The sequence below is a fragment of the Macadamia integrifolia genome, chromosome 4 (assembly GCF_013358625.1).
Source record: "Macadamia integrifolia cultivar HAES 741 chromosome 4, SCU_Mint_v3, whole genome shotgun sequence".
Taxonomy (NCBI): Eukaryota; Viridiplantae; Streptophyta; class Magnoliopsida; order Proteales; family Proteaceae; genus Macadamia; species Macadamia integrifolia.
In genome coordinates, this window is record NC_056560.1 from 30,848,760 (window position 1) to 30,866,844 (window position 18,085).

Genomic DNA, 18,085 nt, shown 5'->3' on the forward strand with positions numbered 1-18,085 from the left:
ATGGTGTGACCAATTTGAATGGCCCATTAGATAATGGAGCTTTGGTATTTGATACAACATGATTTGTTAATCCACATTGACTAGGGCCCATTATTTCTTTTTCACGTTCCTTGTAAGGCTACTTCTATTGAATTGTTAAAATGATAAGCATGCTACAAAAGATAACATGAAAGTATTGAATATTCAATTACATTGTAATGTCAAGGGACATTCGCCTAAGGAAGCATGTGATTCTGAGTTCTTACCTCTTTGGGGCAACTCACGCAGGGTGTTTAATGCTCCTCACTGCTTTCAGTGAAAGTTGAATAGTTCTCATTCAACCCTAATATGACTCGATCTATGTTGTTGTGGGGTTAGTATGGGCCCGTGAGACTAGTCAGGTTGAAAGCCTCGATACCTATTGTTAATAATAAGAGGAAATTACACTCCCCTCCCCTAGATGTTTCAGGTATTACACAACCCTCCCCTGCAAAGTTTATAATTATAGATTCTTCCCTTCTAAGTTGTAGATTATATCAACCGTACCCCGACCGTGAGTGAGAAACCGTTAAGTGTGTTACAAATTTGTTATAATCCCCAAAAAACCCTTAGTCCAATGGAGGTGATGAATTTTCCCTCAACCCGTATTATTGTCTTCTTCCTTGAGAAACCATGGGAGTTAGGGTTTTTGCACTATGGGAAGCCGCCGGCAAATGCGTGGCCTAAGATGGTTGCAATGGTTGGCAAGGGTAGAGATAAGATTTCGATAGTGAGTGCCTTGAATTTGGAACCGGTGAGGCACATACGAACGTTGAAGCCGACGGCTCCGGCTGCTTTGGCCCATGGAAGGTCCAAGCCGTTGCTGAAGAATTGACCTTCGGCCGACATGACCAGAGGAGAAGCAGGAGCTCCTACCGATTCTAATCGGACTTGGCTGAGGGCAGCAAGGATCGGATCCATGAAGGTTGGATTAAGCATGTGCTCATCGTTGCCGATTAACGTGAGCAGGTAAACACTGCCACGCTTCTCTAATGTGGACATGGTTGAACATAGATAAAACAATTCAATACTATAACAAATAAAGATAGAATCGTTATGGGTGAGTATTGGTATAATATGAGAGCTCAACTGTTTAACCCTATGGTTCTAATGTATTTTATAACAATTCTCTTAATTCACAATAAGAATCCAACGCTAGTCAATATTTAAACCCGTGGTTACATAAGAATTACGCCCAGATTCCATGACCACAATTGGAACTGTCAATCCCAAGAAGACCCTTTCTGCAACAATTCCAAGCCAAAATCACATACCTAGGTTCCAACATAAGATTAAACCAAAAGAAAAAAAAATCGATCAGGATTTTTTTTCATGATAAGCCAAACCTTGACCAGGCTGAAAACCATTAGAAGAGAACGTACATATTTGGAAGGAGAATTATTTGAAGTAAATTTTATATGGTAGATTCATTGGAGGGAGAAAAAAATGAAAGAGAAACAAAGATCTATCAATATAAAAAATACCAAAATATTTGAACCCCACATAATTAAATAAAATCAAACAAACAACAAAAAAGGGAAAAATTAAAAATCAAACACATTCCCCAAACTAAATTTAAAATAAGCATAATGAAAAAATTAAGATAAGAAAAAATGTGAATTACCAATCAAACGCGTGCTTATGTCCAGCCTTTCAGATTCGTTTTATTTTCTCTCATTTTTATCCTCTTATAGATATTGAGAGGAGTCCTAGTTATAAAAACATTTACAAAAAGGCTTTGAAGAACTACTACTATAAAAAATTTTAGGATTCAATTAACTTTGATTCCAATGGACATATATCTAATGATAAGACAATGAATGTATGCCTCTAAGGCAGACCAAAATGAATGGTAGTATGAACAAGCATATTTCTATTTTCCTTGGGGAGAGGGTTTGAAGAAGAGCTTTCCTCCTCTTGCCGTATTAGTTAATGAAGTTCCCAAAATGTTACACTCATATTTGCATAGTCAATTAAATTTAAGCAAGTTGTATCAAATTAAGTAGAGAATTCGAAATAATATAAAAGCATAACATATTAATATAAAATGACATCTAAAATTTATAGAAGTGTAAACAAAAAAGAACAATTGAAATCGAAAGACTGCTAAAAAAATGAGCCTACTTGTTGGAAATGGCCTCGAAAGTCTCGAAATTGACAAGATTTTCCATATAAAACTTCAACTCTGCAGCCCTTTTTACAGAGCCGAACCTCATAACCGAAGCCCTAGTCATCCCATATCTGAGTAACACACTGGTGGCACCATCAGATGTGTAAATGGCTTTACAACTCCTGTTGGCACTGGCCACCAAGCACACCTCCGTGGTGGCTAGCCATGAAATACATAACTGCAAATTTACTGGTCACTACAAGTCTATGGATATAAAGAAGCATCTGACCTTGAGGAATTCAACTGAATCGCCTTATAAATGTCCACCATGAAAAAAGAGGGAGCTGCTTCAAAAACCTGCATCACAATTGGGTTTAGTAGGACATAAATAAACTGTTAATCAAATATATCCATTCAACAGGCACAACAAATAAGATCTAGTATATAGACAAAATGGATATTGGAAGAGAGCTTACTTCCAAAATAACAGAGAAATGTGAAGCCTTATTCGTTGAAGACCTTCTATCCTCATCTAAGAAGAAACATGATCTATATCAGTTGAAATAAACCCTGAAGTAATACTTGATTAGAAAAATTATAAATCACCCTCCAATCAAACCACTATTAAAGAACGCCCATCAGATCCAAGATGGCAATGGGGTAGGTGATAGCTGAACTTAGTTTGCATTCTAATTTTTGGATTAAACAATGAAATTACCAGTCCATTTACTTAATCCCCAAAAATCCCAAAAGGAAGTATCTTGAAAAGAATTTGTGTAGAACAAATAGGAGGGATTGATGGTGGAAATAATTTCGGTCAAAATTAAATTTCGGACTGTGAGAAAAACACAAAACCCTTGGGAAGTTCATGCCTTGAAGATAAAATAGAAGAAATGGAACAAAAACAGCAATGTTTCTCAACATCATTATTACTCACACCCGAACAATACTCCAATCGCGAGATTGACAGCTATAGTAGATTGATGCATAACTGTAATAAAGGAAGCAAAGCACACCATAAATTCTAGAAATAAAGATACCATGAGAGGTCAACTTTACAATTACGGATATGAGTTTTGAACGCCATTGATGGTACAACGACTTCCATACTTCACAGAACAACTTTTGCCCATTTTTGTGATATAAAGCGTGTTTGATACGCCGACAGTCCTATGCAGTATAGAATAAATTCATTGGGTCTTTTAATTCAATTAAGGAACATAATTATAAAAAAAAAAAAAGACGTGGAATGGATGTCATGGATCAGAGACGATGATGGGAAACATTCATTCATTGTAAGTTTCTCTTCACGTTATGAAAAAAATATTTTAGTTGCTTAGCCATCATTGAAGTCACAAGCCATGAAAATATATGGACTGAAATAATAATTGTCAAATAAAAATAAAAATAAAAGTTCAAGTCTTTTTTACTTGAATAAGTCAAAAATCCACATTGAAAATGCGAATAAATTACATAAACGATCGGCTACTGAATAAGTGAAAAATCCCACCTGTCCATGATCAAATAATGTTGAAAGGTTCAGCCCTTGCGAGAGAATGATTAGTTCAAAAGCATTTAGAATCAGAGGACCCATGTCTTCCTTCCCAGATTTCTCATTAACCTGCTGCCCCTATAGAAGTCCAAGGCATCAATTATGTTACGAAACAAAAGGGTCCCAATGTAAATAGAGCATCATATTACAAGAATGGATGTATAGGAAGTCCAAGTACCACTGCTTCCTACAATCATATATGAGTGGAATATGAATAGTACAACAACAATGAGCAAAAGGATGATGAAAACTCCTCGAAGATTTTCAAGTTACACTTCCAATTATATGAGCAGTAATGAGGAAAGTTGAAAGCCTTACCAACCTTAGGATCATTGAAAATAGCATATATATCATTCAGGTGAACATCCTTATACTCAATAATCTTAATGGGATCATAACTGTCACACCCCGTTCGCACTGAACCGGGCCAGTGACCGGGTTAACACCGATTAACCCAAACCTGCCAGGATCATCTGATACTGTATTCCACCACAGCATACACACAACTAATAAAAGCTTATCAGATCAGCGGAAGACTAGGTTTACCTGTGAATATTCCCATAATACTTGATACCCGAATTGTGATACAATAGTTATATACATGTGGGCCCGAAGGCATGATATTTACACAATAAAAGTATAATTCACATATCAAGTACATAAAGGAAACCATCAAAAATCAGAGTATACAGCTCGACTCGGTATACAAGGCTAGAGCTCAGCTCGGCGTCAAGGTTTGAGCCCAGCTCGGCATCATATGGTAGAGCTCAGCTCGGCCTCAAAAATTGGAGCTCAACTCGGCATCAGAACTGCGGTCCTACAGCACAACTCTCGCACGGGCAATCAGTGCCGTGCTCTAACTCCTCAGGGGCCCACCAGTCCTCTTCAGGGAACTCAACTGTGGGACCCGACCCGTGCTCTTCAGATGGATGACCTGCAAAATCATCTAAAAATAGGTGCACACGTGGGATGAGCTCACTAGCTCAGTAAGTGGTAAGATAGACTACACAGCAGTCCACACAGCAAAACACAATCATATGCACTACATGCTATGCAATACATTTTAAATCACATCCACCTAAGCAACATTACTAAGTCCTTGGTTTAGTGCTACTACAGCCACAGTGTGCGTATACTCCGGGTACGAGCCGCGAACTCCATCCCGCTATACGCCCATAGGGCTGTCGGAGAAGGCCCACCGGGAGTACTCGAAAAAATAAAAACATGTCGACCACCGGCTCTCAACAGAAAAGTAAATGACTGAAATTAAAGGTGCTGACTCTAGCAATTTAAAAGCAGTACGATTGGCCCTCTTGAATATACCACCAGGGTTGCTGACTGTCCTAATGACCCGCCGGGCGTTATGTCTAACCGCCACAATGACCCGACAACCGCGACCACTGCTTCCCCCCGAATGGTAACCCAACACCTTAACCCCTGTTGGGAAGGGTCGTAGTACGGGATGGTGAAAATCCTAAACCGCATGCTCCTATATAACAATAGTACGATTGCATAGTGCCACCGCGTCCCATACCACGGGCCACTAATGCACTCGTTTCCAAGCCGACTACGACATCTAGTCTATTAATGCATCATGCACAATGATGTCAACATTCATCACATAAGCATCTCATCACTTGGCATTTAGAAAGTAAACATAGCACACATGCATAACAATGTGAGGATGACTAATCTACATAGCATTTTCATGATGGCATGACTAGACTAGATACAATTAAATGAATGCCAAACAATGCCTTAAAATAAGGCCAAACGTCCTCTCCCCACTTACCTGTAGTGTACAAGGATTCCCGTTCGGTAAGGGTGAGATCCGGAGCGAGAAGCGTAGGATTTGGTGAACCTAACATAAGTGAGCGGGGTTAGTATTTCACCATTTTAGGATCAAAATTAACGAGATCCGATGACAAAATCATGTTTAGAACGTTAAAAGAAGGTCGCACGTCCGATTTGGGTCCAATCGGACGTAAAAATCACATTCGAGGCCTCTCAGGTAGGTCAGACAGCCCACCTGTCTGGCCCACCGGTTGGCCCACCGGTTGGCCCATCGGTCTGGACCGACGGGTAGGCTGGCCCGCCGGTTGGGCCCGAAGGCCCTGCCCTCTCAGGCGGGTGCCCACAGGCGGGCCAGATGGCCCACCGGTCTTGCCCACCGGTCTTGGCGGGAAAACTGTTGTTTCTTCCCAACTTCCTCCATTCTTTGGGGATTGAAATGGGGCTTTTTCCAATCCATTCTTCACACTTTCAATGTCTCATAGGATGGTTCTAACCTAGATCTAGGTTAGATTCAAGTGATGGGAAGCCATCTTACCTTCTTTGCTTAAGAACACCTTCAAACCCTCAAAATCACTTCAAATCCACAATGCTTCTCCAACCTTGTCAATACCTCTTCAAATCCTTCAAGATCAACACATAAATCATCTATTAAACCTTAGATTCATCATTTCAAAAGGGATTTACAAGATCTCAAGAAACCCTACTCGAATCAAGGGTTTTATTTGGGTATGGTGAATGTTTAAGGAACCCAACTTTGCTTACCTCTAAATGTAGATCTAGTGTTGAAGATCACTCTTCCGGCGCTGGAATGGGAAGATCAAGCTTCGGCGCCGCTGAAATCCTTCTCTTCTTCCTCTTCCTTCTCTTCCCTTCTTCTTTCCTTTCTTTTCTCTCTCCTCTTTACTATCCTCACCAACATACGAGTGTCATAAATGAAAAGAAAAGAAAATCATAAATGCTATATATATACTTCTTAAATAACTACTAATTCACATGGATGGGTCACTCAGGTGGGTGGGTGCGCCCACCTGTCCACCCACCTAAGGGCCAAAACTTGGGATTTTGACAGAGTTCGGCCTCGGCGCGAACCCCACCCTTGGCATACGGTGTAACATACGTATGCACCCTAATATACAACTACATACTTGCTTTATCCGTACATAGCCTTATGATAGGTGCATGTACACGGATTGGGTACTCTCGTCTCTTCTGGCACTGGCTCGGACTTGTCGGGCCAGCCGGTGTTTAAGGTCACCCTTGCCATCATAGTCCATAAGGAGCCCGCTCTAACTCTCTCCGGTTGGGGTCCTGCGTAGTTAAACCGGGTCAACCATGTAATCAGACCGGGTTTAAGAAGTAGGGTATTACAATAACCCTCCCTAAATCATTCATCATTCCTTATCTCTTAATGCGAATGCGCTGCAAAAATTCATACATATGAATTCATCCATCACCATTAGCATTACTAAATATTTTGTGAACAAAATATTAATAAAATTTATGGAGAATTCAACCAATTAAAGTGGGATTTTTTCCATCAATAACCAATTTGATGAATATATAGATATTACTTTTTTGGTAGATATAGATTGGGAAAAGAAAATGAGAATAAAGAAATTATATCATGAAAGATATTTAAGAAAGATAAAAAAAAAACGTGAGAGAAAGGAAAGAGGTATTTAAAAAAATATATATAAGGAAAGTGGGAGAGGGAGAGAGAGAGAGAGAGAGAGACAGAGAGAGAGAGATAAAAAAGGGCATGTGAGAGAATAAAGAAACTTAATTTTTACATAATATTCATAAAGACATTTAAAAAAAAAAAAACGTGAGAAAGAGGAAAGAATCACTTCGAAAAATAAGGAAAGTGAAGAAAAAAGAGAAGGAGAGATAAGGAAACCGACATGTGAGGCTTAAAGAAACTTAATTTTTAGAGAATATTTAAATATTAAAATAGGAAAGGGACGCAAGTGAAGATTAAAGAAGCTTAATTTGTAAAGAATATTCAAATGTTAAAAAATATAAAGGATACCAACAATATCAAAAAAAAATGAAGGTAGAAGATAAGGTATTTAAATAAGCTAGAAGAGTAAAGTAGTCAAGTGAAAAATTAACCACGAAACATGAATATATGTTTTCATATAATAATAATAATAATATGATAGAATGATATACTAATTGATCAGAAATTCAGAATGACAGGGAAGAGAAAGCTAGGGGTTATCGTTCATTACCTTCTATATTGAACTTGGACTATCCCTGCTTTGTACAGAGCTATACGTTGGAAAATAGGCTGAGAAGTTCGAGCAAGGATCTCAGAAACTATGGTTGAGGATGAGGAACGATGTCATATCGGAGCTCCAAAGCTAGGGGTTATCATCTCTGCCTTGCAAATTCATTATAAAGCTCTTATTTCTACTCCTGTTTTGGGTGTCCAAGTTACTTCTGTTTGTCATTAATTTTACACAAACTTTTCATCTTCTTTTAGATGTTGAAATGTTCATCATTCTGCACCAAGCTAATGGATTTGACAGTAGAATGAGGATAATTTCGTCTTGATTTGGTGGTCAAATTTGTTGAGAATTTTAGATAATGGGCGCGTATGCGTATTTGGTGTTTGTGAATTTTCCCGTATGAAGTATATTGAAATCAATAATATACGTTCCAATCCCTAGAAAAAAGAGATCAAAATGCTTGAGAGGAGGGTTACACCATCCTCCATTATTATTTGGGAGAGCATTGTTCGGTGGACAAAAGTTGGTTGCAATGACTGTGATGGATCCTGGCAAGCACCATTTGCTGCCACATCCACCACACTTGATCTCGTAACAAGCTCCACAGCTTAAGCCATTGTTGAACAGAGCAGTACTTAATGCTGCCGTGTTTGTCCCGCAACCTTGACTGTAAAGATTTCCATAACTACAAGCTCCTCCCAAATGAAAACGGGAAATGAGAAGAAAAGGCATTTAAAATTTGATAATAGTTAAGGAGAAAAGGCACAGAGCGTGTTCCTTGCTCTCTGGTGGGAAACTACAAGTCGGACCGGATCCAGCGACAGTATAACACTGCATATCCCTTATCCATATCCCCCGCCCCTGGGTACCACTTCCTGACAGCTCAAGAAGAAGAAGAAGAAGAAGAAGAAGAGGAGATCAAGAGGGGGTAAAAAAGTTATTTTAAGTGTAAAAAAGTCATTTAAGTATCCCTTATCCATACCTCAGGGTACGTTTGTAATTACAAATTTTGTAGGGGTCTAAGTGTAATACCTGAAACATCCAGGTGAGGGGAGTACAATTACAATAACAATGTCTCCTAAGTCAGTTCAACTACATAGCAAAATGGATGGGGCTGGAAAGCTCACATGTGAGCTTAAATGGAGTTGGCAAAAAGCAAGATAAGCATTAAAAATCTAGACTATGAAAAATTTGAAAATAGAGATGCTATTCAGCACAAGGTTTTACATCAATGAATTGGTATCAGCTCAATCCACTTATTTACTTAAAATGCCAGCTCCAGTTAACCTATTATAGACAAACAGATAGCAATAAGGAAATTGTATCAATCAACAGGAAGAAAAGGAACAAATTTTTCTATAGAAGCAAAAAACGAAATATGTACAAATGAATTTGGAAACTCACCTAGAATGATGATATACCCCTACTTTAGGCTCCCATCTACCACTTTTCCAAAATTCATGCAATCCAACGCAAAATGGTAAACTTTTAATTGTTTCTATTAAGCATTCTTTCTGGATCCACTTTATAAATTAGTATCTAGAGATCTCTGCAATGCTAATACATTTTTCCTTCTTCCCCAAGAACATTATGTTTAGGAACAAAGCAATTCTCAAAAAACAAGCATCTTCACCATTGTTCAGTAAAACATCAGACTATGCCAATGTAGGAGACAAATTCAGAACAAAATAGAACAGAAACATAGAGACTTTCTATCTAATGGGCAATACTGAAGCTGTAATAAGTACAGAAAAAAAAAATAAATAGAACATTCACTAGATTGCTTTACTCGTCTATGCTCATAAATATACTTAAAATATTTCTTTTGTCAATGTTTCCCATTACCCTCATGCTATGCATGTAAGCAGAACAATTTTCCTTTTTCATCTACCACACACATCAAGAAACTAGGAGCAAGAAAAAAAAATTTTCTCAAAATTTAAAAAATTCTGAAACTAAGCAGAAAAACAGTAAGGAGAAGAAAATGAAGATAATTGATGAGATTTTTATCATACCTGGGAACCATGATGGTGAGAAAGATGTATAAAAACATTCTACGAGGATCAAGAAGCTTAGTGATTGACAAGGAGCATAAAGAAAAATGCAAAAACTCTTTTCAACCATATTTAAATGAAAATCAAATATGAAAGTGCTGTCTAATAGCTAAATAAATAGGGAAACTCTGAAAGTTGCACCAACTACAATGAGATATCTTATCTCCACACCGCAAAAAAAAAACAAAAAACAAAAAAACAAAAAAAAACAAAAAAAACAAAAAAAAATCCGTGAGATCAATCTTATTAGCCATGCTATGTAACATTATTTAAAAGCAATGGAACTGTATACATAAAAACAGATAGTAGAATGGCACTCATGTCCATCCATCTGCAGTCTGTACCATGCAGTTGAGGGGGCATTGCTCAGACTGCAGCCAACTCAATTTTCAATTTCTCAACTTTCTCACAGTAACAAAAATAAAATTTAGTAATAGAAAAATATAGAAGAGACATCCCACAAAAAATAATGAACTCTCTCTCTCTCTCTCTCTCTCTCTCTCTCTCTCTCTCTCTCTCTCTCACACACACACACACACACATACAAGAGAAGGTAATGAATGGATGAAATATATATCGATGGCAGATCCAATCAGTTTTAATGATAGTGACCATGTTGATGATAGAGGGACAGACTGAGTCCAAGATGTCGAGCCACAGACATCTCTAGGACAATTCTAGGACTAATGCTAACTAGTTCAATGTAACCCATACTAAGGACGGATGGTAGAGTACATATACCAAACAAGAAAGCTATCAGATAAATAGCATTAGATTGAGAGTATTTTGGGAACAATAGGCAAAACACAAATGTTTCAACAGCATGTCAAATGTATCACAATCAAAATAGAAATTCATGATAAATGGAGACACTAATATCCATTAACCAAAAGACTACTCAACAACAACCCACCTTCCAATGATGATGAAATAAATAATTAATACTATTCTTGTTTCAAATAATGACAGCCCATGCCTGGAATGGCTACCATGAAGAACGATATATAGTTACCAGAGTGTGGTTCTTAATGGGTGCATCACAGGGGTAGAAAGTAAATAGTCCAGTGGATTGGAATTGAGTATTGGTCTTCAATGAAGTAGCATCTTTTGCAGTAATTGCAGTGGATTGGCCGGCCAGGAACTAGACAATAGAAGTACAAGGTACCCTATGGTGTCTTCCCATCAAAAAGATGGGATCCATGCCTTCATAGATAGCGAAGAATTTTGGGAACGAGAAGAGATTTACCCCTCGCTTCTAAGAGCAATCCAAAGGTTCGCTATCTCCATTCCCGTCTTCTCTAAAAACTATGCCGATAGCATATATTGTCTACTAGAACTTGTTGACATATGGTACTTTTCATATTTCTCCTTGCTTAAAGAAACAATGGGTGAAGCTTCGACACCTAAAGTGGACGCCTCTGTTCTACTTTGTCCAAATTATTAGGGAAAACCCTAGGCTATGAAATTTCTCTGTGAATCCTGACATACTAATACAAAAATTTATAAATCTCAAGCTTAGTGTCTAAAGTATCTAAAACTTAAATGAAATTTTGAGACTGTTCATATCAAACACAAATCCGTTTTCAGAAACTCTGCAGAATAACAGTTTTCCTACCTGCAGAGGTACAATCGCCGATCTGATAGGAAGAATTAACAAATCAATGAACAACTTCCGCCTGAAATATCAAAGCTTACCTGGAATTACCTCAGAGACACCAAGAACATATGAAGTTGGTTTTGATAAACAAATGGCTGCTGGTCCGAGGGCACTTGTAGAGTTGTTTGCCACTGCAGTGGCAGTCGTAGACTGAGAAGAAGAACGGAGTTGCAGGCAAATCAAGATTGAGAAACCAAGGTCTGAGATGAGAAGGAGAGAAGCATAAGTAGGAAATCGAGATCTGCAGGGAGGAGGGAAGGAGGAGATGAGGAAGCAATTTCTCGAGTCTTGAGTGCCGAGTCTCGATGGATTTTCCAAAATTGTTTTACCGACAAATTTTAAAGTAAATTTTCCATTCGATTTTCCGGAAAATGGTAGCACTCTTGTAAAATTTTATTCAATGAAAATTTTCTAAATTAAAAAACAAACGAAGGAAAATCTAATTTTACTTAAAATGTTACACGGAAAATTTTCCGAGCCGAAACAAACAGTGCCTTTAAACAGCATAATAACACCGTCATAGTAAGGCTAGAGAGACCGTAATTTTTTCAAACGTTTGAAGCCATATGTAACTTGGGCGGTCAGCGTAATTGTCTATTTAACTTTTAGTTCAACTGACCTGTCAGTTACTGGGTTGAAATCATCTGTAATTCACATCTCATATAATTATGTGCAATATCACTTTCAGGCGGTGACACGTATATTGATACCAATACAATAGTTCAGATCTGATACAATTAATAAAACATTAAATCAGTGAAGAGGTATTTACATCAGATTTGGACTATTATATTGGTATTAATACATGTGTCACCGTCTGAAGGTGGTATTTCACAGAATTATACGAGATCGAAATTACCGACGATTTTTTTCCGTTAGTTACGACGCCATTTTCTCTCATCTCTCTTGTGCTTCTTCTTCTTCCTCTTATTCGCAGAAGGCATTCCCGCCTCAAGTCTCCTGTTTTTTCAACCGCCCTCACTCTCCTGTCGTCGCAATCCCGCTTAATCCTGCAACCCACCAGCCCTCTTCTTCCCCCATCCCGTCCCGTCCCCTCCCACACCCCAGCGCTCTGCCCCTGCCTTCCGCCCCTCTTTTTCTTGCAACCTTGCCCGCGCCTGGCTACCCTGCCCCTGCCCAAACTCCCTCTCCCCTGTTCCTGCGACCCCCCCCCCCCCACTGTTCCGCTCCCAATCCCTGCTTGCCCGCCTTTCCTTTTTAATTCAACTCTCCCAATTTTGTATTTTTTATTTAATTGCAAGCCCTCCTCCGACTTCTTCTTCTTCTTCTTCGCATAGGGGGTGGGGCCGGACTCGGGAGGAAGAACATGGGTGAGTTAAGAATTTAAAATAAAAATTGGCGGGCTGATCCAGACTCCGGGAATGGCTAATTTGACTATTTGAGGACCGGATTTGAACTTAGAGGAGTCTCTCCTCGGCTGAAAACGAGAGAATTTGGAAACGGATGAAGGCTAAGCAAAAGCTTCGCGAGGCCGTGGACTTACTCTACTGTCGTGGCTGTGCCGGAACTGAAGCTTACTCCCGTCTCTTGCTCGAATGCTTTCGAAATGCCGATGCTGATCAAGCAAGGAGATTGCAGTCTCACATGAAGCTTCACTCCTTTACTCCTACGACTTCTTTCTTTCACAATCGTCTTCTCCAGATTTATGCTAAATCTGGCTACATCTCAGATGCTCAAGACCTGTTCGAAAGAATGTGTCACAGAGATGTTTTCTCATGGAATGCAATGCTTTCTGCATACTCAAAGTTGGGTTCTATTGATGATCTGTTGGCACTCTTTAATCAGATGCCAACTCGTGATACGGTTTCATACAATACGATAATTGCAGGACTTGTGGGGCATGGTAGTTGTAAAATGGCTTTTGATTTTTTCACTAGAATGCAGGGGGAAGGATTTGTGCCAACAGAACATACCTATGTGAGTGTTTTGAATGCTTGTTCGCAACTATTGGATTTAAGGCTTGGGAGGCAAATTCATGGATGGATTACTGCTAGAAACTTGAGAGAGAATTTATATGTTTGGAATTCTTTGATTGATATGTATTCCAGATGTGGTGAGCTTGACCTGGCTAGGTGGTTGTTTGACCGAATGGTCGTTAGGAATATAGTCTTGTGGAATTCAATGATCCACAGTTATTTAAGAAATGGGCTGCCGAAAAAATGCATCGAGCTGTTTCATGACATGCGCTTCTCAGGTGTCAAGCCAGACTTGGTTACAGTTTCAAGTGTTCTTGGAGCTATTCTCCAAATTGGAACAACAGAAGAAGCAGATAAGGTATTTAGAGGTATAGAAAAGAGAGATAAAGTTTGTTGGACCATAATGATTGCTGGTTATGCACAGAATGGAAAAGAAGAGGATGCTTTGAAATTATTTACTGAGATGTTATTAGATGATATCAGGCCAGATGGTTTTACAATCTCAAGTGTGGTCAGTGTCTGTTCTAGATTAGCTTCTTTGGATCGTGGCAAAGTACTTCATGGGATAGCAATTATTTCAGGACTTGAAGGTGACCTGCTCATCTCCAGTGCCCTTGTTGATATGTACTCCAAATGTGGAGACACTACAGATGCTTGGATTGTTTTCAAATTAATGCCATCTCGGAATGTGGTTTCTTGGAATTCTATGATCGTAGGTTTTGCACAAAATGGATTGGATGAAGAAGCTTTGGCGCTTTACGAGAGGATGTTGCAGGAGAAGTTGAAGCCAGATAATATTACCTTGGTAGGAGTCCTTTCTGCTTGTAGCCACATTGGCTTGATTGAATGTGGGCGGAGGTATTTCCATTCAATAAGTGAACTGCATGGAATGAAGCCCACTTTGGATCACTACACATGCATGATCAATCTCCTTGGTCGCTCAGGATACATGAAAGAAGCTGTAGATATGATTCTGGGAATGCCTGAAGAACCTAATAGTCTAATTTGGTCAACTGTTTTGTTTGTGTCTGCATTGAATAAAGATATAGAACATGGGGAGTTAGCTGCAAGGCATCTGTTTGAAATAGATCCACTCAATGCATCACCATATATTATGTTGTCTAACATGTATGCTGCTTGTGGAAGATGGGATGGTGTGGCCTCTTTGCGATCTCTCATGAAGGATAGGAATATTCGAAAAATTGCAGCCTACAGCTCGATAGAGATCGACAACAAGGTCTATAAATTTGTATCAGATGATCGAACTCATCCTCAAACAGATATAATATACAACAAATTGAATGAACTGATCAAGAAACTGCAGCAAGTTGGTTTTGCTTCTGATACTGACTTCGTTTTTCATGATGTGAGTGAGGAGGAAAAGTTTGAATCTATCTGTTACCACAGTGAGAAACTTGCTCTTTCATTTGGGTTGATCAGCAAACCTTCAGGAGCAATACCTATAAGGATTATGAAAAACATACGTGTTTGCGGCGACTGTCACTTGTTCATGAAGCTTGTGTCTAGAAGTACTCAAAGATCTATTGTATTGAGAGATTCAAACAGATTCCACCATTTTGATAATGGGCAATGCTCTTGCAGGGATTACTGGTGATCATATGGTAGAGCATTTTAGTGACATGCATACTATGACAATAGAAATGCCCCCTCCAATTATATTTTTTTAAGATGTACTGTAAACTATCAGTTTACCCTCTGATAGCTTTTCTTTTACATACAATATAAAGAAAAGAAATTCATTCAGGCAAAAGCATCGGTAAAGTACTGCTTACAAACCCAGACATATGATCAGTTCTAGTGTTCTACCCTCTGATAGCTTTGAAAGTTCATAAGTTGAATTTTGTTAACAGTCACAGATTAGGGGTAAGTTGTCCATGGAAAGTGGTAAATGCTCTCAAACAATAATATGGGGCATGGGAACAAATGCATAGATGAGTAAAGTACTTCAAAATACTTTGTCCCCAATCAGTACCAAAATGCTGGTCTGTCTTGAGTTCTCACTTGAATGCAATCTGAGCACAGTTAGAGTTCTTGTACATGTTTCATCTTCTTCAATCGATTGGGAAAACCCTCTGGTCTATATGAGTTTTATATTCAATGTGATATTTCTGTTTTATTCTCTCCTCGTAAGTCCTACCTAACCAAACGAGTGGGATGCTACAGGAACCATTTCCCACTTTTCCATTACAGCTACTCACCCCCATAAACATGTGGGGCCCACGTGTCAGATATTCTCACCTCATAAACCCCACTGAACAAACGGAGCCTTATAGTCTCACAGTTATAAGCCATTTTTTTTAATTACTTTGGGTTGAGTTATGCAAACGGGGGAAGAACTCGCACTTCCTCTCTAAATGAGTCCTTAGGGTACATAAGATTGCCAGAGAAATTATCCAGGCCAGGAGCCATTCCCAGACAACTTTCGTTCACAAGCACCTCACCTCCCTTTTTTATCCTTCTATTAAGCATGAAGACTCCACCCTTTCACATACCCACCTAGGCAAAAAAAGACGTACAAAACAAAGCCCGTGAAGATGGTCATTCATTATTATCAACAGGACTTCTCATTATATTCAAAATGACAAATTAGCATTTCAACTGCCTACAGTCAATACATGCCGAATTTCCATTAGCAAACCGCACTTGGCTTTAATCTCACTGTCCTATCTAATCTACAGAACCCAAAGAGGGGGAGAAAAAGGGGAAAGAATAACAGACAACCCTCTGCAATTTATGAGTTTCATCCGCGTCCACCAAACAACTATGATAAATAACAAATAAGATTGGGATGCACCCTTGACCCCATACTCTTGAAGCATCTTCTTATTCATGATGTTCTAAAAGATGTCACTCTGCAGATCAGTTGTTCTCCACAGATCATCCGTCGAATCAGTAACCAAACCCTGAACAAAAGACACGATATCAAGCAGTTGGTTAATCTACTGCATTTTAGAATCATGAAGTGAGAGGGGCAGAGCAAAGAAACAAACCTGAATTGTCCATCGGGTTTCCAGCAGCCATAGGTTCAGGCTCCTTAATGTCCACAACCACAACATCTGATGTGAGGAAGGTCCTTGCAACTGAGGCTGCATGCTCCAGGCAACATCTAACAACCTGATTTCAGAAAACACAACCATAAGTCCGTAAATATTAAAGCCAACTCTTGCAGCTTCCACTAGATGCTGTCTCAGCCTAGCAGAAATCAAGGTCATAGCATCCCATTCTGAAACTTGACCAATATTGAAACCACTAACCAAGGCAAAAAGAGAACATAAAAGAGGTTTATCTCCTTCCCAGTGGTGTATTAGACGAGCTATAAAATTCCTATAGAATGAAATTCTCCCAAGACCCTCAACTTCAACCAGTATTGCAGAAAGCCTTAAATCTTCTAGATCCCAACAAATCTTCTACCTCGCCATCTTTTCTGGTATTTGGATTTATAATCTTGTAAAAAATTTGAATTCCCAAGCTAATGTTCAAAAATATTGAAGCAACTTACCTTGGTTGGATCAATTATCCCAGCCGCCATCAAATCCTCATAGTTCCCAGTTGCAGCATTGTAACCAAACTTAGGATTGTCACTAGAAAGCACCTGAAGCAAAACCAGAATACCAGCATTCAGCTACTTGCACACAAAAACAAACTTCAAACACCCAAGAAGCCCATAAAAGGACGATATGTTCACATACCTTCTCAATAACCACACTTCCATTGACACCTGCATTTTTGGCAATTAACTTAAGAGGGTAGCCCAATGCCCTTTTAACGATATCAGCCCCAACCTGCCCACAGTACACAGCAACCAATGTTACCATATGCTTCTTGATGAAACAAGAAAAACCATGAATAGTACCCATGTTAGCATATGCTTCTCGATGAACAAGAAAAACCATGAATACCACTACAACAACCATAACCTTATCCCAACTAAATGGGCTCAGCTACATGGATATGAAAGCAGCATAAATAGTAAGAAATGAAAAGGCAGTACAAGGTAATAAAAGAATGGTGAAGAAGTAAAAAAGGTAAAACACAAAAATCAGAGCAACGTCTCAAGAAAATCCCCCAAAAAGGGGTAGGCTACATGGATCTTCATCCTCCAAACAGCTCTATCCGCAGTCATACTTGGGTTGAACCCTAGATTTTACATATATTTTCTTACCACTTCACCTAGTCATTTTGGGTCTGCCCTTTCCTCTTTTAGCTCCTTCTATTTGAATCTGGTCACTCTTCCTTACTCGTGCATCCATGGGTCACCGTTGGATATGACCATACTACCTCAAACAGTTCTCACGGAACTTGTCTTAGATTGGTGCGACCCTCAAATTACTTCTGATACATCATTCCTTACTCTATCTCTCCTTGTCTTATCGCACATTCCCCTTAACATCCTCACCTCTGCCACACCCAGTTTGTCTACGTTACTCTTCTTGACTACCCGACATTTTGCCCATATGTCATAGTTGGTCTCAACACTGTCCCGTAAAATTTTTCCTTCAGCTTAATAGGCAAGTGTTCATCACATAACAATCCCATTGCACCTCTCCACTTCATCCAACCCACTTTAATTATGTGGGAAACATCATCTTCTATATCCCATCATTGTTAATGGTTAACCCTAGCTATCTAAACTTAAAGCTTGGATCTTGAAAAAAAAAAAAAATATGCATGTCACCACTTTACACCAACCTTTTGAGAGTTTTTTTTTTTT

At 39.0% G+C, this 18,085-nt stretch overlaps 3 protein-coding genes across 11 annotated transcripts in view; 1 reads left to right on the forward strand and 2 right to left on the reverse strand.

Moving 5' to 3' along the window:
* Positions 1-1,022: 1,022 nt before the first annotated feature.
* On the reverse strand, positions 1,023-11,943 carry LOC122077507. Of its 8 annotated transcripts, none has more exons than XM_042643464.1 (7): positions 11,455-11,924; positions 3,640-3,758; positions 3,188-3,291; positions 2,605-2,660; positions 2,418-2,485; positions 2,143-2,271; positions 1,023-1,292 (listed from the first exon to the last, which is right to left on the reverse strand). In XM_042643464.1, exons 3-7 carry the CDS (start codon positions 3,234-3,236, stop codon positions 1,208-1,210), a joined length of 387 nt encoding a protein of 128 aa, XP_042499398.1. In that variant the 5' UTR covers positions 3,237-3,291; positions 3,640-3,758; positions 11,455-11,924; the 3' UTR covers positions 1,023-1,207. The 8 variants fall into 8 exon arrangements, 6 of the variants coding, with proteins under 6 accessions (XP_042499398.1, XP_042499397.1, XP_042499395.1 ...); XM_042643463.1 differs by having other exon boundaries at positions 2,143-2,259; positions 3,169-3,291; positions 11,455-11,923; XM_042643461.1 differs by having other exon boundaries at positions 3,169-3,291; positions 11,455-11,923.
* A 372-nt stretch (positions 11,944-12,315) lies between these two features.
* On the forward strand, positions 12,316-15,124 carry LOC122076130 (pentatricopeptide repeat-containing protein At2g01510, mitochondrial-like). The gene has a single exon (XM_042641423.1). It carries the CDS (start codon positions 12,881-12,883, stop codon positions 14,966-14,968), a length of 2,088 nt encoding a protein of 695 aa, XP_042497357.1. The 5' UTR covers positions 12,316-12,880; the 3' UTR covers positions 14,969-15,124.
* Positions 15,125-15,887: 763 nt separating this feature from the next.
* The window catches only part of LOC122076929 (ruBisCO large subunit-binding protein subunit beta, chloroplastic), a 6,852-nt gene continuing 4,654 nt past the window's right edge, over positions 15,888-18,085 (reverse strand). For both annotated transcript variants that reach the window (XM_042642587.1, XM_042642588.1), the window contains 4 exons: positions 17,064-17,156; positions 16,874-16,966; positions 16,365-16,488; positions 15,888-16,277 (listed from right to left, as the gene is read on the reverse strand). In XM_042642587.1, coding sequence (XP_042498521.1) covers positions 16,264-16,277; positions 16,365-16,488; positions 16,874-16,966; positions 17,064-17,156 — 324 coding nt within the window. In that variant the 3' untranslated portion in view covers positions 15,888-16,263. The remainder of the gene's footprint in view (positions 16,278-16,364; positions 16,489-16,873; positions 16,967-17,063; positions 17,157-18,085) is intronic.